This window comes from Lepus europaeus, chromosome 16 (assembly GCF_033115175.1).
Source record: "Lepus europaeus isolate LE1 chromosome 16, mLepTim1.pri, whole genome shotgun sequence".
NCBI lineage: Eukaryota > Metazoa > Chordata > Mammalia > Lagomorpha > Leporidae > Lepus > Lepus europaeus.
In genome coordinates, this window is record NC_084842.1 from 4,741,634 (window position 1) to 4,768,090 (window position 26,457).

The following is a 26,457-nucleotide window of genomic DNA, read 5'->3' on the forward strand; positions in this document are numbered from 1 at the left end:
TCCCGGTCTCCCATGCGGGTGCAGGACCCAAGGACTTGGGCCATCCTCCACTGCCTTCCCGGGCCATAGTAGAGAGCTAGCCTGGAAGAGGGGCAACCAGGATAGAATCCGGCGCCCCAACCGGGACTAGAACCCGGTATGCCGGCACTGCAAGGCGGAGGATTAGCCTGTTAAGCCATGGCGCCGGCCTTGGTGTTTTCTCTAAGAGTTTTATGGCTTCAAGTCCTTCATTTAGGTATTTTGTGATTTTCAGTTGATTTCTGTATGTGGTGTAAAATGAGGGTCAAATTTTCATTCTTTTACATGTCAAAATCAATTTTCCAAGCACCATTTATAGTATCTTTCCAACTATATCTCCAAGGTGCCCATATCAAAAATGAGTTGGCCATACTGTGTTTGGACTGATTTCTATTTTGCTCCATTGGTCTATCTGTCTGTTGGTACCACAGTGTTTTTGATTACTTGTTAAAGCTTCCTCAGAAGCTAAACTAAATGAAAATGCAGTCTATGTATTTCAAGAAAATATTTGCAAAGCATGTGTTTGATAAGGGGTTAATATCCTCACTATATTTTTTAAAAACCTCATACAACTCAATAACAGAAAGACAAAACAACCAGTAAAAATAAACTAGTGACTTGAATAGAGATTTCTGCAAGAAGACATAAAAGTAGCCTAAAGGTATATGAAAAGTTATTCAATGTCACTAATCATCAGGGGAAATACAAATCAAAATCACAATGCAGTATTACCTCGCACCTGTTAGGATGGCCATCATTAAAAAGACAGGAGATAGCAAATGCTAGTAAGGGTGTACACAAAAGGAAATCCTTATATGCTTCTGGTGGGGATGCAGATTGGTACAGTCATTGTGGAAAACACGATGCTATTCATAAAGAAATTAAAAACAGATCTAACATATAATCAGCATCTCTCTTTTGAGTATACACCCAAAGAAAATGTAATCACCACCTTCTAAAGATATTTACAATCCCATCTTCAGTGCAGAATTATTCACAGTAGCCAAAATACAGAAACAACCTAAGGTCCATCAATGTATGAATGGTTAAACACAATACTCATACATGTACACACATATAATGGAATGGACTATGACTCAGTCTTATAAAAGAAGTCCTGTCATTTGCCATAACTTGAATGAAACTAGAGGAAATAATGCTAAGCCAGACACAAAAATGAAAAATACTGTATGATTTTTGTGTATGGAATCTAAAAAAAAAAAAAAAAATGCCAACTACACGGAGGTAGAAAACAAAGCAGGGATATATGGGCAATCATTATGAGCAGTTCCACATGCTCAGATCTCGCTGATTGCCTGGAATGAGTCATTGCAATGGGAACCGTGCTGACACTGAGGACTGCACAGATCCTTTGCAAGGTTCTTACCAGACAGCAGAGAATACTACACCCATTGTAAGCTAACACCCAGGGCATTGCTCACCATAGAAGAGAGGAGGTGAAAGAGTAACTAGCCCACAGAGCTAATCAATAAGCTAATCGATCTTCTGCTAAAAAAGAGTAGATCTGCAATGCCTAACTTGGGCATCACCTTTGATAGTCACCGCACCCTGGAGACTGACCAGAGCTCCCAGACCACACCCAGAACACATCTCTGGGTATTCAATGAATGAACAGAAACTCCACCAAGCCACAGAGGCACAGTCCACACAGAAATTCAAGAAACAAGAATAAAGAAGACAACATGACCCCCTCAAAGGAACACAACAACACTTCAATATTAAAATGTGAAGACAAAGAGATGATGAAATGCAGGAAACAGATTTTAAAAGATTAATCATAGAAATACTCAAAAGCAATCAGAAGTAAATACAAGAATTAAAATAATCCATACATGACATGAATAAAATTTTTACCATGAAACTGATATTTTAAAGAGTAATCAAAATAAAATATGAAAAACAAATTCAACAAATCAAATGAAAAATGTGGTGGAAACCCTTAACAACAGGCTTGGTGAGGCACAACAAAGAATATCCAAGCTAAAAGACAAATCTTTGGAAATTTTACAGTCCAACAAATAAAAAAGAAGAAGGCAAGAATGTGGGGTAAAATGTACTCTAGGCCGGCGCCGTGGCTCAACAGGCTAATCCTCCGCCTTGCGGCACCGGCACACCGGGTTCTAGTCCCGGTCGGGGCACCGATCCTGTCCCGGTTGCCCCTCTTCCAGGCCAGCTCTCTGCTGTGGCCAGGGAGTGCAGTGGAGGATGGCCCAAGTGTTTGGGCTCTGCACCCCATGGGAGACCAGGAGAAGCACCTGGCTCCTGCCATCGGAACAGTGCGGTGCGCCGGCCGCAGCGCGCCAACCGCGGCGGCCATTGGAGGGTGAACCAATGGCAAAGGAAGACCTTTCTCTCTGTCTCTCTCTCTCTCACTGTCCACTCTGCCTGTCAAAAATAAAAAATAAAAAATGTACTCTAATCCGCTCTTGGTGGGAACGAAAACTGGTACAGCCACTATGGAAGACAGTATGGGGATACCTCAGAAATCTGAATACATATGACTCAGCCATCCACTCTGGGAATTTACCCAAGGGAAATGAAACTAGCATAAGAAAGAGGCATCTATAACCTCCCTGCTTACTGTAGCTCAACAACAGCTACAATATGGAATAAACCCAAATGTCTGTCAACTGAAGATAGGATAAAGAAATTATGGGATATGTACACCATGGAATACTACAGTGGGAAAAAAAAATGAAATCTTGTTATTTGCAACCAAATGCATGAAAATGGAAAACATTAAACTTACTGAAGTAAGCCAGACCCAAAAGGATGAATATCATATGCTTCCCTTATCTGTGATAACTAATAGAGTACCTAAAAGGTAATCTATAGAAGTGAAATTAACACTTCGAGATGCAATAACTTTGAATAGCTGGTGCCTCAACTGTTAAGGAACAGTTTTTGCTTTTGTTTTTTTCATACTATTTGTTGAACTCTTTACTTGGTATAGGGTTAATCTAATATATATAAAGTTAATAGAAAATAAATCTTTGTAAAAAATAAAAATGGAAAAGGAGAAGGAGGAGGAAGACATGTGGTAGTACAGGAGGGAGGGAGGGTCAGGTGGGGAGAATCACTATGTTCCTAAATTTGTATATATTAAATGCATGAAGATTGTATACCTTAAATAAATGCTAAGTAAAAAATAAAATACTCAAAAAAAAAAAAAAGAAAGAAAGAAATCAAAGCAGTGGTAACAGTGACGTGGAAGATGGAAAGATGTAGATCAAAGGATATGAAGTGGTAGAGATACACAATGAAGAAGTCTAGAGATCTAATATATAATCTGAGGACTATAGTTAATAAAATAGAATCGTATTTGAGATTATTGCTAAATGGACTGTAAGCACTCTTGCCACAAATTTTTTTTTAAAAAAGCTAACTGTGTGGGAAGGACATACTTATTTGCTTAATTACAGTAACCCATTTATCATTTTTATGTATATCAAAATGTTATATACTATAACTATAAGCAGTAACATTCAAACATTAAAAAAAAATCAGGGAAATTTGGTGCCCTGGTAGAATTTCTTTCTACTCAAGTTGAGTAATGATGCCAAAAGTAGCAACAGGAGTCAAAACTACACTGCATTATACAATTATTAAGGAATCATCCATATTCATGGCCAGGTCTCTTATAGGTAAGAAGAACCTGAACATTCTTTTTGTAAAACATTTTGCCAGGGAATTAGACATACCTCACCTTGGGAATGGAAAGCAGTCTGTCTAGACCATTTTTGGTACTGTTAACTATTACTGGACAAGAGTCTTTGAATGTGAGAGGTTGAATGATTTTAACAGACTGACAAGGAGATAAAAAAAAATGAACTCTCAATTATTTATAACAAAAGAGTAAGCAGAGACACTATTCTGACTTAAGAAAGAATCTAGACCAAGGCTTTTGGCAAATAATAAAAAAGATTTGTTTTCCTTAATCTTTTTCTCCCAAGTCTGTGTTAAAAATATTGGGGATAGGAGGCAGCGGCATGGCTCACTTGGTTAATCCTCCCTCTGTGGTGCCGGCATCCCACATGAGCGCCAGGTAAAAAGTCCCAGTTGTTCCTCTTCCAGTCCAGCTCTCTGCTGTGGCCTGGGAGGGCAGTGGAGGATGGCCCAAGTGCTTGGGTCCCTGCACCCGCATGGGAGACCAGGAGAAGCACTTGGCTCCTGGCTTCAGATTGGCGCAGCGCCGGCCATGGCAGCCATTTGGGGAGTGAACCAATGGAAGGAAGACCTTTCTCTCTGTCTCTCCCTCTCACTATCTATCAAATACATTAAAAAAAAAAAAAAAAGTAAAAAAATAAAAAAATATTGGGGATAGGCAGAGCAAGCACAGGGCAGGTGTTTACCCTAACAGTTAAGAATTCAGTTGACCTGCTGGCATCCCATATCACAGTGCCCAGGTTCACTGCTCGGCTCTGGCCCCTTCTCCAGCTTCCTGCTGGTGCAAACCCTGGGAAGCAGTAATGTTGGTTCATATAATTGGGTTCCTGACGTCCATGTCAGAGATCTGAATTCAATCCTGGCTCTTAGCATTGATCCCAGGCTTTTGCAGGTGCTGGGGGAATAAACAACACCCTCCTCTCTCTCAAATAAATAGAAAATTCTAGGGACTTTACCAAGCTATGTTAGTCAGGTACATATTTGTGGTGAGATTTTTGTCTTCCTTATGCTGCTCTTAAGAGCCCTTCCCCAGTATGTTCTGCAATCTCCCCTGTCCTCCTTAAGCACTCTCAGTGCTGGATGCTCCTCCTGGGATCTCACTGCTGCTTCCTGCACAACTGCATGCGTGACTATTTTAGTAAAGGCTCTTTGTAAATACCTCCAAAAAAGTTTGCCGTTCATTTTATTAGGATGTTATATACTGGTTATCAGTTTGATATCCTGCTGTCCAGTATATTTCTCAATGTGTATTTATCTGTCTAATAAATAAATATTAGTAATAAAAAAGAACATTGTGAAGGGGGTCCTTTTGTATAGTATTAATCGGGCAGCAAAGATGTACACTACAAAACACAAAACGAACAAAAAATGCTGGCGAGGATGTGGAGAAAAAGGTACTCTAATCCACTTTTGTTGAGAATGTAAACTGGTAAAGCCACCGTGGAAGATGGTATGGAGATGATACCTCAGAAATTTGAATACAGATCTACCATATTACCCAGCCATCCCACTGCTGGGAATTTACCCAAGGGAAATGAAATCAGCATATGAAAGAGTTATCTGTAACCTCATGTTTATTGCAGCTCAATTCACAATAACTATGTCATGGAATCAACCCAAATGTCTGTTACCTGAAGACTGGATAAAGAAACTATGGGATATGTACACTATGGAATACTACACAGCCGTAAAAAAAAGAAAAAAGAAAAAGAAATCTTGTCATTTGCAACAAAATGGACGAAACTGAAAAACACTACACTTAGTGAAATAAGCCAGTCCTAAAAGAACAAATACCATATAACTCCCTGATCTGTGGTAACTAATAGAGGATCTCAAAGGTAATCGACAGAAGTGAAACAGACACTTTGAGATGCAACGACTTTGAACAGCCCTTGTCTCAACTATTGAGGAACAGGTTTTTTTCATACTATTTGCTGAACACTTAGTATAGATTTAATGGTATGTATAAAAAGTTAATTGAAAATAGATCTTAGTAAAAAATAAGAATGGGAATAGGAGAGGGAGGATAAAGAAGGGTAGCAGTGTGGGAGCAGGTATGGTGGGAAGAATCACTATGTTCCTAAAGTTGTATTTATGAAATACATGAAGTTGCTATACCATAAATAAAAGGTTTCTGGGGAAAAAAAAAAAACACACAAAAAGCAGTTATAGTTCCACAGAGTAACAACAAACTATATAAAAGCAAATTAAGTAAATAATGCCAGTAATAATAATGTGGAAAATAATAATAAAATACTTAGGAACAAAGTTAACCACTGAGGCAAAAGACTTGTTTACTAAAAACTATAAAACATTGTTAAGAAGATAGGATCCCTGCTACCCTCGTGGGAGACTCAGATGGAGTTCCAGGCTCATGGCTTCAAATTGGCCCAGTCCTGGCCATGGCAGCCAATTGAGGAATCCAGCAGATGGAGGTCTTTTTGGCTCACCCACTCTCTCACTCACTCTGCCTTTAAATGAATAAACAAATCTTCTTTAAAAGAAAAAAGTTAAAGACAAGGAGAGAATCCTAAAGACAGTGACAGTGAAAGAAAAATATTAAATGACATACAAAGAAAACCCCAAAATATTTCATTTGACTATTGTTTATAGCCCTTGCCTATATTCCTGATGAACTTTTTACTATTTACTTGATTAAGCCTTTGACTATAATATAAATTAAAAAAAAAAAAATGTTATCTCAAAAAAATAAGAAAGAAAAAAGACAAGAGGAGGAAGGAAAGTACCTCTTTGAATTGTACCTATGAATTATACTAAATCTGTTCTATTTGTATTAATATCACATTAACAAGAGAATTGATTTGTGCTGTAGTAATAATCATGCATTTTCTGTGACCTGAAAATACAATGTATTAATAAATTCTTTATGCATAACCTTTTAAAAATGAAAAACAAATTTGATTTGTATTCCAAATAAATAAATAAGGAAAGCCAATTAGACTAACAGCAGATTTCTCAGCAGAAAATCTACAGACCAGAAGAGAGTGTAACCATAGACTATATATTCAAGGTCTTGCAGGAGGGGGAAAAAGTCCAAATGAAAATTATACCCAGGGGCCAGCGCTGTGGCATGGCAGGTAAAGCCACCTGTAGCACCAGAATCCCATATGAGCACCTATTCGATTCCCGGCGGCTTCAATTCCGATCCAGCTCTCTGCTGTGGCCTGGGAGGGCAATGGAGGATGACACAGGTCCTTGGGCCCAGGCACCCAGATGGAAGACCTGGAAGAAGCTTCTGGCTCCTGGCTTCAGGTCGGCCCAGCTCTGGCCATTGTGGCCATTTGGGGAGTGAACCAGCAGATGGAAGACCTCTCTGTCTTTCTCTCTCTCTCTCTCTCTCTCTCTCTCTCTCTGACTATCCTTTTCTCTATGTGTAATTCTGACTTTCAAATAAATAAAAAAAATTTAAAAAAAAAAATCCCTGGGAAACAGAATTGAAAGATACTTGGTATAAAAAAATTTGAAAACCACGCATACAAGAAGATCTCCAACAAGTTCATAGAAAAGTACATATTATAAAAAAAAAATAAATAATGCACAGATTTAATTTTTTGTACCGTTAAATCTTTTAATTTCATTTTGCAGTGATCTTTTTTAAGTACCTGCATATCTGAGATAATCTTATATTCATGTTTTTAAGTTTCAATACGCATGAAGTTTTAAATATGATATTCATAAATCATTCTCCCTCTATCTAGGTGTCATGGAAAGATGTTCTTCGGGCCAGCGCTGTGGCATAGTAAAGCCCCTGCCTGAAGCGCCAGCATACCACGTGGGTGCCTGTTCAAGTCTCAGCTGCTCCACTTCCAATCCAGCTCCCTGCAAATGCACCTGGAAAAGCAGTGGAAGATGGCCCAAGTGCTTGGGCCCCTGCATCCACGTGGGAGACCCAGATGAAGTTCCTGGCTCCTGGCTTCCGCCTGGCCCAGATCTGGCCATTATGACCAATAGGGGAGTGAACCAGTGGATGCAAGATCTTTCTCCCTCTCTTTGACTCTGCCTCTGGTCTCCTTCTCTATAACTTTCAAATAAATAAATAAATATTTTTTAAAGAAATATTTTCTTTTAAATTACCAACTCATTGAGATATTAATGTCTAGTTTTAACACACCATGGTGAGAGAGTGAGGCCTGTTCCATTTGTTTCACTAACACCAGTGTACCAATTTCAGCCCTCCAACCCTCCAAATCCTGGCTCTGTTTTATTCCCACTACACTTCTCACCTCCCAACATTCTATATTACTGCCTTCTTGATTATATTTATAGTTTGTTTCCTCCGACTTTAATATAACTTTCTGAAGGGCAAGTCTTTGTTTAACTCAAATGTCTAAATCAAGTCTGGCACATGATCAACTCAGTAAATAATTGATAAGTAAATGAATAAAGCACAGGTTCACACTTCCTTTCTTCTTACATCATTTTAAATTCTACTGTGGGGGCCAGCATTGTGCCTGCGACACTGACATCCTCTATGGGTATCTATATGGCACTAGCTGCTGTACTTATGATCCAGCTCCCTCCTAGTGGCCTGGGAAAGCAGCAGAAGATGGCACAAGTGTTTTAGCCCCTGCCACTGCTGCAGGAGACCTGGGTAAGCTGCTGGCTCCTGGCTTCAGCGTGGCCCAGGCCTAGCAGTTGCAAGCTATCTGGGGAATGAACCAGCAGGCAGAAGATCTTTCTCTCTCTCTGCTTCTCCCTCTTTGTAACTCTTTCAAATAAATAAAAAAAATTTTAAAAAGAAAAAAACAATCTCCAACACTGTGCCACTGTGGCACCGTTTTATGACATTCTTTCCTTAACTTTGAATACTCCTTTTTTTCATTTTAATCACGTCTGATCTCACGGTTCAGTATTTATTTGTCCCCTGAATTCATGTCTTCTTCAAATTTACTGCCAAGCAAAGCAAATGGTAAACTTATTTCCCTCTCTTACAGGAAATCTTTCACAAACATACGGCTTTTCTTATGCATTTATGTTTTTATGACGGGAAGTGTTCCCATAACCACTATTATAATTCTTCCACATACATTCTTAAGCCTAGAATTTACTCGAAAAGAAAGTAAATTCCACTTGAGTGCTTCCCTTTAGAATTGAACTCTCAGGTCTTCATCAGCAGAGCTGGCTAAGAGAAGTTTTTATTACTCTGTCAAGTGTTCAGCAGCCTGAGGAAGTGTGAAGGTGGACCCTGGGGGCTACAGCTGTTTCCCCACATGAAATGTTCACCTGTGTTCCTTACAATGGTCATCTCTAGTACCTACTTTCCTCAGGCTCGGCTTTAGCCCACGTATGCACTGTGGCTATGTTCAGCTCTGTTTAGGATGACTGCCTGCTAAATTAAGAAGGAACACTGATGCATTATATTTAAACTGTGTAAGGAAGAAGCCCACCCACCCTTGAGCCCTCTACAGTAATTATTTTTGAACTCCAGCAAAGGAGGGTGTTTAAGATCAGATCATAAGCTCTGGTCCCAGACTTCCTCACTTCAAACCCCAGTCAGAAATTGCCTATGTGACCTTCGTTCCTCACCCACAAATGGAGATAAGAAAACACCACCAACACCCCCTCAAACCGGTGAGCAGTGAGTCAACAGTATCTTTTATGCTGCCAGGAACTGTGCCTGCACAAATAAAGAGCTTACTACTAGCTATTCTTTCTTCTCTCTGTCCTGTTTCCCACCCTTATCTCTATAAAACAGGGATTTTTCATAGGAGTACATTAAGATTTCTTGTTTTACTTATGATGACAATGTAGCATTTTCTCAGAAAGAGGTTTGTAAGGAAATTTTTCAGTCCTTTAATTTGTAGTGAATCTAGCAGAAATTTCTCCAGTTTCTAATTCAGATGTAAGTTTTTCCATTTACTTTTTTTTTTTGGACAGGCAGAGTGCACAGTGAGAGAGAGAGACAGAGAGAAAGGTCTTCCTTTGCCATTGGTTCACCCTCCAATGGCCGCTGCAGCCAGCGCACCGCGCTGATCCGAAGGCAGGAGCCAGGTGCTTATCCTGGTCTTCCATGGGGTGCAGGGCCCAAGCACTTGGGCCATCCTCCACTGCCCTCCAGGGCCACAACAGAGAGCTGGCCTGGAAGAGGGGCAACCGGGACAGAATCTGGCGCCCCGACCGGGACTAGAACCCAGTGTGCCAGCGCCACAAAGCTGAGGATTAGCCTATTGAGCCGCAGCGCCAGCCTCCATTTACTCTTTTGGCCTAGCATTCTGTTTATGGAAGGGGACAGTTACAGAGCTGTGCATGTATAAATGTTTCCTCCTTAAAGCACTGCAGATTATTTAAGAAGCTGGCACCTCAGTGGTGCATCATGTAATTTATTTCAAGGAACCGGGAATAACTTTTCCTGTTTTCTCAATGTAGACACGAGAATCCCTCATAGTTTAAGAAACACTGGTCTAAAATATCTTCTTCATATAAGACCAAGAAGGAAGTCAGTTACTCACGATGCTCCTGAATTCATGATGCAGCTCTTTGCCCCACAGAAACAATCTCTCCCATCATCATGATTCATTCCAAGGTTGTGACCCAGTTCATGAGCAACAATGGATGCAAAGGTCTCCACAGTGATTTGCCCAAACTGTCCAAATACAGGAAGGTAGTAATTAGGCTTCTGAACAAAAACAAAATGTTTCTCAGATTATTTTTTCACAAAAACACATTTATTAACTACAATATCCACAGCTCACATGATCAACTAAGCATTTAGCAACAGTTTTTATATATTTCAATCTAGTAAGAAAGTGGTAAGATTCACACAATGATGATAGAAATGGCTCCCTTAAACAATGTATCAATTACTTTAGCATCAACAGAGCACTCAGAATAGTTTAAGAAAAAAGAAACTGACACTTCTTATTTAATTGACTCAAATGGAGTGTCCTTCCTCATTCATCAAAAGTAAGCAGCTGGGGCCTGAACTGTGGTGTAGCGGGGAAAGCCACGGCGTGCAGTGCCAGCATCCCCATATGAGTGCCAGTATGAGTCCCGGATGCTCCACTTCCAATCCAGCTCTCTGCTAATATGCCTGGGAAAGCAGTGGAAGATGGTCCAAGTCCTTGGGCCCCGGCACCCACATAGGAGACCTGGAAGATGCTCCTGGCTTCATAATGGCTAAGCTTAGGTCCTGCCATGGCAGCCATTTGGAGTGAACCAGCAGGTGGAAGATCAATCTCTCTCTCTCTTTCTCTCTCTCTCTCTTTCTAACTCTGCCTTTTAAATAAATAAATAAATCTTAAAAAAAAAAAAAAAAGTAAGGAGCTAACAACAAATATTAGAAATACTAGCTTAATCTAATTTTCAGGAAAAGAACACATGTGCTACTTCTACTGTGTCCTCCTATGGCAGCCAAAATATTGCTTGAAGGATTAAGGTAGGAAGTATGTAGTCAGTAAGTGTGTGATACTGTCCTAACATTGATATCCAAAGCTGAATATCAAGAACAACGTACCACATTAATCCCGCCTGCGTGGCTCCTTGAACACACTGTTCCCACAAATGCCATTCCTGCAGTCCCACCAAAACCTTTCTTTCTAAAAGAAAAGACAAAGTTATAAAATGTACCTGGGGAAAAAAGAATCACATTGCTCCTATTCCTATTTACCTGGATTGGTAAAACCTACAAAAACTAGGAGAAAATGGCAAAGATAAGTAACATTTTAAAATCAGAATACATTTCTCTGATCTCTTTATTATCGTGGAATGGAGATTAATATTACAAATGCATTTTGAAACTTTTTTTCAGACAGATAACGATACCTTATAGATATCAAGTCAAGTTTGTTTGTTTCACCATCTGGATGAAAGCATTTCCTAAAATTACCTGTATTTATTCAACAATTTTTATTGAGGAGACATATCAACTCAATACATTCAACAGGAAGCTGCAAGGCAGTGAGAGCAGTGAACAGAAGAGTCAAAGCTCTCTGTGTTGCTCCTCAACCATACCCAACAGACTTGTCCCTCAGGTCCTGGTGCTCTGCCTGGAGCTCTCCTCCCCAGGACCTGCCCTCACTCATTCCCTCACCCCCTTTCAGGTGCTTGCCAAAAAAAGTCACCACAGTGAGGCTTTCCCTGGCCATTTTACCTCAAATTTCAACCGCACTCCTCCAATACTTTCACCTCTAACTCAGTGGGTTTATTGTTGGTGCTACTATTCCTCCTTCCCATCTATCATTACTTAACATACCATATATAATTACTCATCTCACTTATGGCCAATCTCCAACACTAGAACAGGAACTCTGGGGCAGCACAAATTTTTCTCTATTTCTTCACTGCTGTTTTCAAATACATGTGGTACATGTCCACCCAAAAATAGATAAAATCGGAAATTTATCCTTTATCCCTCCATCCTTTGAAGTCCAGAGTTTATCCCTTACCCCTACATGCCAAAGCAGTCTCATGCCCTGTATGGTTCCCCACTACACCTCCTGCATTCTTTTCCAGGTTTGGAAATCAGAGGTGGCAAACTTGAAAAACTTGTATGAAGGAATTCACCTCTGTCCCTCACTGACCCCCCCCCCCAACCCCACCCCACCTCCTCTCCAGGCCCCTAACCCACCTAAGATTTAAAAAGGTCCAGACTGCTAGGGTCTGGGCCCTCTGCCACATGTTCAGTCTGTGTGCATGCCAGCAGTTGGTCACCACCTCTGTGAATGTATTTATTTTCTTAGAATAAATTTGGCTTGGCTGTGAGTCGCATCCTGTCTCCTCTCTGATCTGTGCCACTCTTTCTTACAGCTGCTCCTAACCAGCTATCGTTACTTAAGATACTCCACATACTTATTTATCTCATTTATGGCTAATCTCCACCACCAGAATAGGAACTCCAGGACAGCAGGAATTTTTCTCTATTTCATTCATTGCTATGTCCCAATACATGGGGTATATGTCCACTAAATACCTTTAACTGAATGAATAAATCCCTCTCTGGGGCATTTGATCAGCCTGGTGAAAACAACTAGATGTACTGACATAATGACATAGCTAAGGAAATATTCCAGCCACATCACTGCAGTTCATCGCATGGGTCCAAGACTCATTCACTTATGGTTAACAAAGCTTCCAAAAGGCTGCTTAGTATCCTATTGTTAACTAGAATCATCAATCATCTGGGAACTGTCTGACAGGTAAGATGGAGACCAAAGAGAGGGGAAAGGATGGTTGTAGGTGTAGCTGAGAAAGGTATTGTGAGTATGTCTGATGCCTGTTCCTTCTGGGCTTTTGTGAACAAGATGGCATTTTCACTGGTATACTTGCATACTTGCATGTTCAATTTTATAAAAATTAACAGAAAGATCAGGACCAAGCCTTTGCGAATATGGGGCTGTAAAAGTCCATTTAGACATGTTCAATACCTTGCTTTAAATCAACCCATATTAACAAGAGAGAATTAAATTATGAAAAAAAAAAATTAGAGGACACAAAACGAAACCCAACAGCCAAGTAAAAAGAATCCAGAAGAAATGAAGAACAAAAATAAAATAGAGGCCAAAATCATCTACAAAATAAATCAAGAAAAATTCTTGAAAGCAGCAGGTTGTTTCCAGGTAAGAAGACAATGCAGTAAATGATAAAATACCTACACCAAACAAATCATCAGGAAAAATCCAGCAACTGGGAACCTCAGATCCTACATTTCCAGTGATGAGGAAAAAAATACAGGCCATGTGCAAAGAATCAGGAATCAGAATGGTTTAAAGATACTAATAATAGTAAAAGCCAAAAGACAACAATCAGTGCCTTCAAGGGAAAAGCGAAAAGATTCCAGGTCAAGAATTCTAGTCAAACAAATAATCAAACATTTACAGAACAAACTAAAAAGCACATCTCCGAGTTGGTTAGGATAATCAGAGCTCCATCGTAGTCTTATGTGAAAATTCCTTTTCCAAACATGCAAGTGATCCAAACTTTTTCTTTCCATATAACTTTTCACAAAAAGCAATGGGATCACATGCTATATCAAATTAAGGAAACAAACCCAAGAGAGAAGCAAGAGGACTTGGGATACAGATGACAAAGAACCTAACACAGAAAGCATGTTTCAATTTTATGTCACATTTATTCTAAGGTATCATTCTTCATTTAAACAAATGCCCAAAGACCTTATGAAAATGTAAGTTTAATACAAAAGAGTAAATAAAGTTTGTTATTCTGACCTATTCATCATTAATAGGATTTTTTTCTTAAAAAAATCACTTACAAAACCAGCTGTGCACTGTCATGTCTTCGACGTGTTATAAGAAACTTTTCCCGCCACTGTACAAAGTTCCCCAACACATCACCAGCACCTCCAACTATGCTGATCAGGTTTCCATTTGTCCAAATCTCCAGTCCAACGAGCACAATGCGGATATTTAACATAATGTACATCTGGGAAGAAAAGAGAAATGAAAGTATACAAAAAGTTCATGAAAAAACTTTTGTCACATGAAGTAGCACAACTACTTAAATTAAAAATAGTACACTGCCCCCAAAAATCCTTCCTTCAATACAATGAGAGTCTAGTCTCTAGAAAGTCTGTTTCCTCACTCACAAAATGATACTAACAGAGACTCAAAATCCATTCTATCTTCCATACTAAAAATCTGACAAACTCTGGAAATTATACACTTTCAGAAAATGTGTTTCCAAACTTCTCCTGAAGTAATGCAAGCTATTCGGTCCCTTTCACTGCAGAAATGCCAATGAGCTTAAACACAAGGTGCTTCCACAAGGATCCTCCTGGAGGTGTTACACAGCAAACAGTGAACCATATTACCTATTAGAACTATTAGCTAAAACCCTACAGGTACCCCAAAGATTTCAGGTAAAAGAATGTGGTACCTTTACACCTACTTCATAGCAACACTGTGAGGAGTAACTAGGTTATTAAATGAAAGTACCAGTTAAGTTTCCAGCACAATCAGTGCTCAATAGAACACTATCATCCTCCTCCTCATCATCCTTATCCTTATCATGTGATTGGTGTTCATATTAGGGGTAGGATTTATGAATAAAAGTATAAAATCATGTATCCATTTGCTAATATCTCCCACTGGTGAACTCCAAAATCTCAAACCGAATCACAAATACATACACATGCACAAATTAATACTGTCATATCATGGTTTCAGGGTAGGGGGCAGTCTTATTTAAGGCAAGATTCTCTAAATTAAAATTCATAGATGTTTTCATAAGTGATCTTAGAGCCTTTCTACTCTGAAGATAAAGTAGATGCCTATATGAAATCTCTTGTTGTTATCAAAATTCTTCCCTTAGACTTTCATCTCAAAGACAAACATCCCATATCAGGGTGGCGGGTTCAATTCCCAGCTCCACTCCTAATTCTAACTTCCTGCTAACACATACCCTGGGAGGCATCAGTGATAGCTCAAGTAGCTGGGTCCCTGCCAACCACATGGGATACCAGGATTGACCTCCTGCTCTGGCCCTAACCACTGTAGACATTTAGGGAGTAAGGAGAATGAACAGGCAGATGGAAACCCTCCCCCCCTGATTTCTTCCTTACCTCCCTCTCTTTCATACCCTCTCCATATCTGTGTGTGTGTGTATCTCTCTGCCTCTCAAATATTTTTTTTAAAGTTTCAAAACAAACTAGAAACCAGACCTTTAAAAGATAGCCATTTAGGCTCCTATCATAATCAGAGCTCCAAATGAATAAACTTTTAAATCCTGCTCTAAGACCATGAAAGGACAGGATGGAGTAATTCTAGTTGACAGAAAATACAACTTACACTATCCAAGTAGTTTGCTAAACGAATCATCTCTTCTCTCACAGCCGTCTGATTTCGTCCCATTGTGTCATACTAGAAAAGCAGAGACAGAAAATCATTATCTCCAAGGTAGTCTAAGAAGAAAAATGTCTGTAATCTGTTACAATAAAGATAAGAATCCAAATATTTCCTCTGAACTAAAAATTGAGGCATTTGGACATTTATCAACACCTAAAATTAATAAATGGAAAGGATATTTTAGTGAAAAATAAAAGAAAAACAGGAACAAGTGTAAAATAATAATGGAAAAAGCACTGTTTTCATTTTCTTCAAATTACTACAACTTTAAAAGATTTATTCTTAATATTTTTTATTTCAATACAAAAATATTTTCAAGCATTTTGCAAAGGTAGAATTTAAAACAATGAAAATACCCAGGCAAAAGAAAATCTAGAGGATTCCCTACACCTTTCACTTCTTAGCTTAATGACATTACCAATAAACCATCTCTATACAGTATGCTAAATTAATGATTAACCAATGATCACTAATAAAAAAAATAGATAGAAATATAAACAACAGTTTAGTCATATTAAGCCAAATAATTCATATGATTGATTCTTTTTGAGACCTGGAAAAACCCAAATATATCCCTTTTAACAGTATTTTATACAACTTAGTACTACGAAAAATTTTCAGAGTTTCTTATTTTGCTCTATGATAAAGGCTTTAATAACAGAATATGAGTATAATTTTATTAATTAAGACAGCTTATTATCATTCTCCTAAATAAGAAAAAATTGTACTGCATTTGACAGGCCTCGGTTGAAACACACCATTCTCTACCTGTATGTAACAAATCTGAAGAGAGCAATAAAGAAAAACATAAATTTCTATTTTTGGTGGCTTTTCTAAAACATTCTACAGAAACTTTTCACCCCTTACTGGGGCAGACTTTACATTTGCTCTTATTCCCTATGCTTTTTCTCCTACCACTTGAGAATAATGAACCTATAATGAACAAATACAAGTTACTTTCTATCTCGTAATACCTATGGCTTGTTTATTTCTAAGCTACATGTGATAAGGAATTTTTCTTAATCATAAAAATCCTCGAAATTGTCTTTGTAATTTAGACGAGAGGAATTGCTAATCATATTAAGTTCTATGAATAGTTTTTTTTTTTTCCACAAGCAACAAAGGTGAAATAAAAGACATACAAAACATTTCAAACAGTTCATTTGTTTACTTGAAAGGCAGAGAGTCAGTGACTGACAGAAACGGCTCCTACCCACTGGTTCGTTCCCCCAAATACCCACAAAAGCTGAGCAAGGCTAAATTCTGGAGCTAGAAACTGAGTCCAGGTTTCCCAAATGAATGGCAGGAACCCAATTACTTGAGCCTCACCACTGCCTCCCAGGATCTGCATTAGCATGGAGTTGGAGCCAGGAGCAGGGAGCACACATCAAACCCAGGTACTCCAGTGTGGAATGAGGGTATCTAAACTGGATTCATAACTACTAAGATAAACACTCCAAACAGTGTATATTTTGAATTATATAGCAACTTTATCTACTATTGATAATCCTATAAACCTGAAATAGACACATTACTTCTCATAGCTGAATAAAGCTGTTTTGTTTTTTTTTAAGTATAAACAAGGAAAATACTCCCAGGTGATACTATACACTGAAATTTTACTTAAGGTATACAAACTTCATGTATTTAATATTCAGGAACATAGTGACATTTCCCACCTTAACTTCCCTCCCACCCCATGCTCCCAACCTTCTCACACCTCCCTCTCCTATTCCCATTCTTATTTTTTAAAAAGGTCTATTTTCAGTTTATTTTATATTCATAAGATTAACCCTATACAAAATAAAGAGTTCAACAGATAGTAAGAAGACACTAAAAGGGGTGAGGTAAAATCTCACTGTGGTTTTGATTTGCATTACTCTGATGGCTAGTGATCCTGAGCATTTTTTCATGTGTGTATTGGTCATCTGAATTTCCTCTTTTGAAAAATGCCTCTTTTTGAAAAATTGGATTGTTAGTTTTGTTATTTTTTACTTTCTCAAGCTCTTTATACATTCTAGATATCAACCGAAATACAAGTTTCATAGATTGCAAATATTTCCTCCCAGTCTTAAGCTGCCTCTCCACTTTGCTGAGTTTCCTTTGCAGTACAGAAGCTTCTCAACCTGATACAATCCTTTCTGTCAATTCTGGCTTTGGTCACCTGCACTTCCGGGGTCTTTTCCAAGAAGCCTTTGCCTATGCCAATGTCTTGCAGGGTTCCCCCAAAGTTCTCTAGTACTTTGATGGTATCAGGTTGTACATTTAGGTCTTCTATCCATTTTGAGTGGATTTTCATGTAAGGTATAAGGTAAGAGTCTTGTTTCATATTTCTGCAGGTAGAGATCCAGTTTACCCAGCACCATTTGTCAAAGAGATTGTCCTGGCTCCAGGGATTAATTTTAGCTCCTTTTTCCAAGATAAGTTGGTTGTAGATACGTAGATCGATTTCTGCAGTTTCTACTCTGTTCCATTGGTCTACATGTCTGTTTTATTTTTGCCATTTCCAGGCTATTCTGATTAACTTGTAGTGTGTCTTGAAATCTGGTACTTTGATGGCTCCAGTTTTGTTTTTGTTCTGTAAGACTGCTCTAGCTATTTGGGTCTCTTGTGTTTCCATATGAAGTCTAGCATCATTTTTTCTAAATCTGCAAAGAATTTCCTTGGTATTTTGATTAAGATTGCATTGAATCTGTGAATTGCTTTCAGGAATATGGACATTTTGATGATACTGATTGTTCCAGTCTGTGAACATGGGAGATTTTTCATTTTTTGTGTCTTCTTCTATTTCTTTCTTTAGTGTTTTATAATTTTCACTTTAGAGATTATTGAGATCCTTGAATAAATTTAGTCCAAGGGGGCTGGCACTGTGGCGTAGTGGGTAAAGCTGCCGCCTGCAGTGCTGGCATCCCATATGGGTGCCACTTTGTATCCCAACTGCTCCACTTCCAATCCAGCTCTCTGCTATGCCCTGGGAAAGCAGTAGAAAATGGCCCAAGTCCTTGGGCCCCTGCACCCACATGGGAGACCTGGAAGATGCTCCTGACTCCTGGCTTCAGATTGGCGCAGCTCCAGCCATTGCAAAAAATTGAGGAATGAACCAGCAGATGGAAGCCCTCTCTCTCTCTTTCTCTGCCTCTGCCTCTCCTCTCTCTGTGTAACTCTGGCTTTCATATAAATAAAAATAAAATCTTTTAAAAAATATAGTTCAAGGTATTTCATTTTTGGTAGCTATTATGAATGGGATTGATCTTAGAAGTTCTTTCTCAGCCATGGCATCGCCTGTGTTTATGAAGGCTACTGATTTATTGATTTATAGATTTATTTATTTATTTACCTTGCCAAATGGTTCTGGCTAAAACTTCCAGGTCTATGCTGAATAGCAATGGTTAAAATGGGCATCCTTTGCTGGTTCCGGATCTTAGTGGAAATGTTTCCAATTTTTCCCCATTCAATAAGATGCTGGCTGTGGGTTTGTGATAAAATTGCTTTGATTGTGTTGAGGAATATTCCTTCTATACCCAATTTGCTTATGGTTTTCAAGATGAAAGGGTATTGTATTTTATCAAATGCTTTCTCTGCATCTACTGAGATAATCACATGCTTTTTGTTCCTCAGTATGTTAATGTGATATATCAACTGATTGATTTGTGAATACTGAACCATCCCTACATACCAGTGTTAAGTCCCACCTGGTCTGAGTGAACGATCTTTCTAACGTGTTGTTGGACTTGATTAACTAGTACTTTGTTGAGGATTTTTGTAGCTATATTCATCAAGGATACTGGTCTGCAGTTCTCTTTGTTGTGTCTTTTTCTGCTTTAGGAATTAAGATGATGCTGGCTTCACAGATGTTTGGGAGGATTCCCTCCTTTTCAATTGTGTTGAATAGCTTGAAAAGAATTGAATTAGTTCTTCTTTAAATGTCTGGTAGAATTCAGTAGTGAAGCTATCCCAGTCCTGGGCTTTTCTTTGTTGAGAGTCTTTACTACTGATTCAATCTCCATCTTGGTTTTTGGTCTGCTTAGGTTGTCTAAGTCTCAAGACTCAATTGTGGTAGGTTGCATGTGTCCAGGAATCTATCCATTTCTTCTAAGTTTTCCAATGTGTTGGCATACAGCTCTTTGCAGTAGTTCCTGATGATTCTTTTTATTTCTGTAGTATCTGCTGTTACATTTCCTTTTCCATCTCTAATTTTATTGATTTGGGTCTTCTTCCTCTTTTTTTTTTTTTTTTTTTTTTTTTTTTTTTTGTTAGTTAGCCCAGTAGTGCAACAATTTTCTTTAATTTTTCAAAAAGCTAGCTCTTCATTTCATTGATCTTTTCTATAACTTTTAGGTTTCAATTTTGTTCATTTCTTTTCTAATTTTAATTATTTCTTTCCTTCTACTAGTTTTGGGTTTGTTTTGCTGTGTTTTTCCAGGTCCTTGAGATACACTGATAACTCTTTATTTGGTGTCTTTTCAATTTCTTCATGTAGGCACCAGTTGCTATAAACTTCCAACACTGCTTTTGCTGTATCCCATAAGTTTTGATATTTTGTATTGTTGTCTTCATGTTTCCAGAAATTTTTTTATTTCTCTTTTGATTTATTCCATGGCCCACTATTCACTCAGGAGCACGTTGTTCAGTTTCCTTGTGTCTACATTTATTTTCTAGAGATTCTTGAGTTACTGACTTCCAGCTTCATTCCATTAAGGTCAGAGAAAATGCATGGTTTGATTTTAATTTTTTTTAATTTGCTGAAACTTGCTTTATGGCCTATTATACACTGAAATTAATACTATTCCTTTCTAAAGCACGTCACAACCTAGAAGTTTTCTATCTCTTAATATGATAAGTTAGCTGAAATTTTAAAAAGCAAAGTAATTTTATTCGGCATAAAGCAATGCCTGACTAACCTAGTATATAGCAATAGTTACTCAAAAGTTCTGAAGAGTCTAAATGAAAGATACTACATGCATTCTTCCTCAATAAATTCTGCCATGAGGAGCAAGCATTTAGAGGTTAAGACAGCTGCATCCCACATCAGAGTACCTGGATTCAAGACATGACTCCAGCTCCTGTTTCCTGCTTATAGATCACGGGAGGAAGAACTGATGGCTGAAGTAATTGGGTTCCTGCCACCCACGTGAGAGACCTGGGTTGCATGCCCAGCCCAGTCTCAGCTACTGTGGACATCTAAAGAAGTGAACCAGTGACTGGAAGCATACTCTCTCACTCTTTTTCTCTGCCTCTCAAATAAGTAAAATTTGTTTTTAAATATTTTAAGAATTTCACATGAGCAAATCACCAAGAAGAGCATATATAAACACCAAAAAAAAAAAAAAAATCCCTAGCCAAAAATTAAATAAAAGGTCATTTCATTTGCTACATTCAGTTTCTGGTGATATGTTATGATATTAAGGAGGGAAAGCCATTTAATTTTTAAATTATCATTAAATAAAAAAATATACAGTGGCCAGTATCATGGTACAGTGGGTTAAGATGCTGTCTGCAACAAACATCCCATGTGAATGCCAGTTTGAGTCCTGGTTTCTCCAATTCTAATCCAGCTCTCTGTTAAGGAACCTGGGAAAGCAGTAGAAGATGGCCCAAGTGCTTAGCCCCTGACACCCACGTGGGAGATCAGGATGGAGTTCAAGGCTGCTGGCTACAGCCTGGACTAGCTCTGGCCGTTGCAGTCCTTTGGGGAGTGAGCCAGCAGACGGAAGATATCTCTGTCTTTGTCTCTCCATCTCTCTGTTTCTCTGCCTTTCAAATAAATAAAATAAATCTTTAATAAAAGGAAAAATTAAATACAAATATATTTTATATTTCCCTCAAGAAAGGTCATTTATCATTAAAAAGAAAAACTGTGACAAATCTTACCCTTTCCTTGTCTACAACAATGAAAAGCTCCACATATCGGGTCTGTGGCAGAACAGCTCTTCTTCTCTATCAGAAACAAGAGTATTTTAAAGACACAGAAAAATGGCAAGGCTACATGTTTTTCATACTTAATGATCATATCTAATCCCTGGTCTCATATCCTAGACCAATAAAATAAAAACATGCTTTTTAAACACGTTTTAAATCTGAAATCTTAAAATTCCAGCTAAAGATACATTGAGTTATTCAAGTTTACAAAGAAGAACTACTGACTTTCTAAAATAAAAACTAGACACAAACACAAATTTAAAAAGAAGTCTAGTTACTTATGTTGAAAGAGGGAAAAAAAAAAAAAGAATATCCACCAATATTCCACAGAACAGAAACTGGGACAAGGTTGGCACTTTAAACAATGACTAATTATGTCATCTTACAAAAATTCCTACAAAATAGAAAAATCAAAAATCTCCACAGTTCCCAGTGTTTAATGTTAAAAAGTACAGGGGCCAGCATCACAGCACAGCAGGTTAAGCCACTGCCTGCAATGCTGGCATCCCATATGAGCTCTAGTCTGAGCCCTGGCTGTTCCACTTCCCATCCAGCTCCCTGCTAACACACCTGGGAAAGCAGCAGAAGATGGGTCAAGTGCTTGGGCCCCTGACACCCACATGGGAGATCCAGATGGAGTCTTCAGCCTGGCCCAGTCCTGGCCATTGCTGCCATCTGGGGGTGAACCAAAAGATGGAAGACCTTTTTCTCTCTCTCTCTCCTCCCTCTATAACTTTGCCTTTCATATAAATAAACCTCTGTAGATAACCAAATTAATATAAAAAGTACAGTTCAATATTCAAAAAGAACAGATGGCAAAGAGGCAATAAACATAATGCCATAAACTAGTACAAGTTCATCAAGAAACACACTTCTGACACGGCAACAGCAACCTCACTTGTAGAAAGACACATTCCCTGCAGCTGCAGTGGAGTTAGTCCAAGAACCCTGAGGGTCTAAGAGATCCAGGTCAAGAATACATCAGGGAATCCTAGAGAAGTCAAAGCAGGGATATGAACAACATCTGAAATATGGAATCTACCAAGGTGTCCATAACCAGTTAAACAGGTAAAGAAAATGTTATACACACACACACACACACACTGGAATATTACTCAGCTATAAAAAAGAATGAGATTCTACCATTTGCATCAAAATGGATACAACTGAATGACATCATGCTGAGTGAAGTAAACTGGACACAGAAAGACAAATGCACATATTCTCCCTTATATTTGGCAGCTGAAATTTAAAAAAAAAGAAAAGAAAGAAAGAAATCTAATAAACAAAAGAAACACCTCTGTGTATCAGTACTGCTACAAATATAGTTTTGTAAATCCTTATTTTATACCTTTGTCAAACCAAGGTTAAGACTGCTATACTATATATAGTATATATATATATAGTATATATATATATATATATAAAACTATATATAGTTTTAATGATCTGTGATCACTTTAAAATGTATTAGATATGAGTGAAATGGACATGTTTCCACTAAATTATTGTTACAATCCTAATTTACATTCTCACCAAACTAGGGCTTTTTGCTTTTTAATTATTAAGCTTATCTGATGAAGCATTAAGCTTTTGACTGTAAAGTAAATTTAAAATGTTATCTCAAAAATGGAAGAAAAAAGCAAGAAAGAAAGAAAGGAAGGGAGAGGGAGGGAAGGAAGAGTGAATATAATTATATTCATAGAATTATATCTATGAACTATATTGAATCTGCTAAAAATTAACTGAAATTTAAAAAAATTAACTGAAAAGAAAAAAAGAAAGAAAGATATGAGTGTCCTTGAGAGATAGCTGAAATAAGTCCTAAAGTCAAATCTGTTTGATTCTCTACTCTAGAGCCCAAGAATCACCACGCTAGTTTGAGTATGAAGTATCTAAAAACTGCATTGCAGAGCTTGCGCTGTGACATAGTGAATAAAGCCGTCACCTGCAATGCTGCCATCCCATATAGGCGCCGGTTCAAGTCCCAGCTGCTCCACTTCTGATCCAGCTCTCTGCTATGGCCTGAGAAAGCAGAAGATGGCTCAAGCCCCTGGGGCCCTGCACCCGCATGGGAGACCCGGAAGAAGCTCCTGACTCCTGGCTTCAGATTGGCGCAGCTCCAGCCATTGCAGTCATTTGGAGAGTGAACCAGCAGATGGCAGACACCTCTCTCTCTCTCTCTCTCTCTCTCTCTCTCTCTCTCTCTCTCTCTCTGCCTCTCTGTAACTCTACCTTTCAAATAAATAAATAAATCTTTACAAAAAATTCCACTGTTCTCTGGAAGACAGTGTAACAGACTATTATATAGCAATGCTAAATACAGTTACTGTTTAAGATTTAAGCCCTGGTTTCCAAAGCACACAAAGTCTTTAATTCCACCAGCTTGGTGGCAGGAACTGCATATTGCTCATCTTTCTATCACCTAATACCTATCACAACGTCTGGCATGTAACAGGCAAACTAAAAAGGAAGGTTCCAGTTGAAAGTGACAGAATAGGGAAGGGGCTTACTGCTCCAGTCTAGGGGAGATAGTTTAAAAAGAAAAAAGTGGAGAGAGTGTAATTTCAGGGAAAGATTAGGGAAAAAAACAGCAGAGGAAACTCCACGCTACTGGGGGGACACTGTGGACTTACATGGAGGGTGTGGAGGTACACAGCTCGTGACCCCAGAGTCGAGAGGCCCAGCACTAGCTTTGCAATGAGGTGAGACCAGACTGTAGCAGCCCAAGTCACTGGCGATAAAGCTGCAGGAAGAATCTGACATGGGCCTGGCTTGGAGCCCTGTGGGGGACGCTGTACCTGCCAACCTAGAGAAGAAAAGATGGGGTACGTTTCTCTCTCCAAGTCACCCAACACAGGCATCCTGTAAATAGCCGAGAGAGAGTGGGCACCTTTGGAGATATGTAACATCTGCATCAGCTCATGTCCACGTCTAGCAACCAGCCAAGAGGAGTCACTTGAGTCCGGCTGGGAGAACTGACAGGGGCCTGATGGCTTGTGACTGTGGGAGCCTTTTGTGCCAGGACTTTGAGGGCACAAGGTGTGGCTGGTACTTTGGGCAGCCAGTATGAGCAGCTTCACATACTTAGGGCTCCCTGTTTCCCTGGTAAAGGTCATTGCTGCAGGATCTGTGTTCACACCGAGGACTGCACAAATCCTTTATGTGGTTCTTGTGGCAGCGCAGATGAAAACTGTACCCACAGGGGCTAGTATCCAGTCATAGGTCTCCTTTGAGGAGAGGAGGTGAGCATGAGAATATGCCAACAGAGCAGAACAAATCTCCCCTCTGATTAAAAAGAGAGGCATGTGTGTGTGTGTGTGTGTGTGTGAGAGAGAGAGAGAGAGAGATTGATTTACCATGCTCAACAATACAACATATAAAATCTATGGGATACAGCAAAAGCAGTGTTAAGCGGAAAATTTATAGCAATTGGTGCCTACATCAAGAAATTAGGCACCAAATAAATGAGTTTTCAAGGACCTAGAAAAACAACAGCAAAACAAACCAAAATTCATAGGAGAAAAGAAATAATTAAAAAATTAAAGAATGTAATTGAAATAAAAAAATTTTTAAAAGATCAGTAAAATAAAAAAGCTGGTTTTTAAAAAATAAATAAATAGACAAAATTGACATACCACTGGCCAAACTACCAAAAAAACAAAGAGGGAGAAGACCCAAATCAATAAAATTAAAGATGAAAAAGAAAATGTAACAGATACCACAGGAAAAAAATCATCAGAAGTTACTACAAAGAGCTGTATTCCAAAAAACTGGGAATCTTAGATGAAATGGATAAATTCCTCGACTCATACAACCTACCTAAATTGAGCCATGAAGATACAGAAAACCTAAACAAGATGGAAATTGAATCAGTAATAAAGACCCTACCAACAAAGAAAAGCCCAGGACTGGGTGGCTTCACTGCTGAATTCTACCAGACATTTAAAGAAGAACTAACTCCAATTCTTCTCAAGCTATTCAAAACAATTAAAAGGAAGGCAATCTACCCAAATTCTTTCTGTGAAGCCAGCATCAGCTTGATTCCTAAACCTGCAAAAGAGGCAGAGAAAGAGAACAACAGACCAATATCCCTGATGAACATAGAGCAAAAATCCTCAACGAAATTCTAGCCAACTGAATCCAATTACACATCAGAAAGATCATTCACTCAGACCAAGTAGGATTTATCCCTGGTATGCAGGGATGGTTTGACATCTGCAAATCAATCAATGGGGTTGATGCATCACATTAACAAACTACAGAACAAAAACCATGTGGTTACCTCAATAGATGCAGAGAAAGTATTTGATAAAATAAATCATCTTTTTTTTTTTTTAAGATTTATTTATTTTTATTTGAAAGTCAGAGTTACACACAGAGAGGAGAGGCAGAGAGAGAGAGAGGTCTTCCATCCAATGGTTCACTCCCCAACTGGCCGCAATGGCCGGAGCTGCGCCAATCCAGAGCCAGGAGCCAGGAGCTTCTTCCAGGTCTCCCACATGAGTGCAGGGACCCAAGGAATTAGGCCACCTTCTACTGTTTTCTCAGGCTATAGCAAAGAGCTGGATTGGAAGAGGAGCAGCCGAGACTAGAACCGGTGCCCATATGGGATGCCAGTGCTTCAAGCCAGGGCGTTAACCTGCTACGCCACAGCACCAGCCCCAAGACACCTTTTCATGATGAAAATTCTCAGCAAATTGGGTACAGACGGAACATTCCTCAACATAGTCAAAGCAACTTATGAGAAATCTACAGCCAGCGTCCTACTGAATGGGGAAAGGTTGGAAGCATTCCCACTGAGATCTGGTACCAAACAAGGATGCCCACTCTCGCCATTGCTATTCAATATAGTCCTGGAAGTTTTAGCCAGAGCCATTAGGCAAGAAAAGAAATCAAAAGGATACAAATTGGGAAGGAAGAAGTCAAACTATCCCTATTTACAGATGACATGATTTTATATATATATATATATATATATATATGATCAAAAGACTCCACCAAGAATCCATTC

The 26,457-nt window shown here is 38.8% G+C and overlaps 1 protein-coding gene across 3 annotated transcripts in view; it reads right to left on the reverse strand.

Moving 5' to 3' along the window:
* Positions 1 to 26,457, reverse strand: part of ADAM9 (ADAM metallopeptidase domain 9) — a 151,187-nt gene that overhangs the window by 99,129 nt on the left and 25,601 nt on the right. For 2 of the 3 annotated variants that reach the window (XM_062212891.1, XM_062212890.1), the window contains exons 7-11: positions 21,396 to 21,461; positions 15,468 to 15,539; positions 13,934 to 14,103; positions 11,180 to 11,261; positions 10,176 to 10,309 (exon numbers count right to left, since the gene is read on the reverse strand). In XM_062212891.1, coding sequence (XP_062068875.1) covers positions 10,176 to 10,309; positions 11,180 to 11,261; positions 13,934 to 14,103; positions 15,468 to 15,539; positions 21,396 to 21,461 — 524 coding nt within the window. The remainder of the gene's footprint in view (positions 1 to 10,175; positions 10,310 to 11,179; positions 11,262 to 13,933; positions 14,104 to 15,467; positions 15,540 to 21,395; positions 21,462 to 26,457) is intronic. The other variant, XM_062212892.1, reaches the window with a different exon arrangement.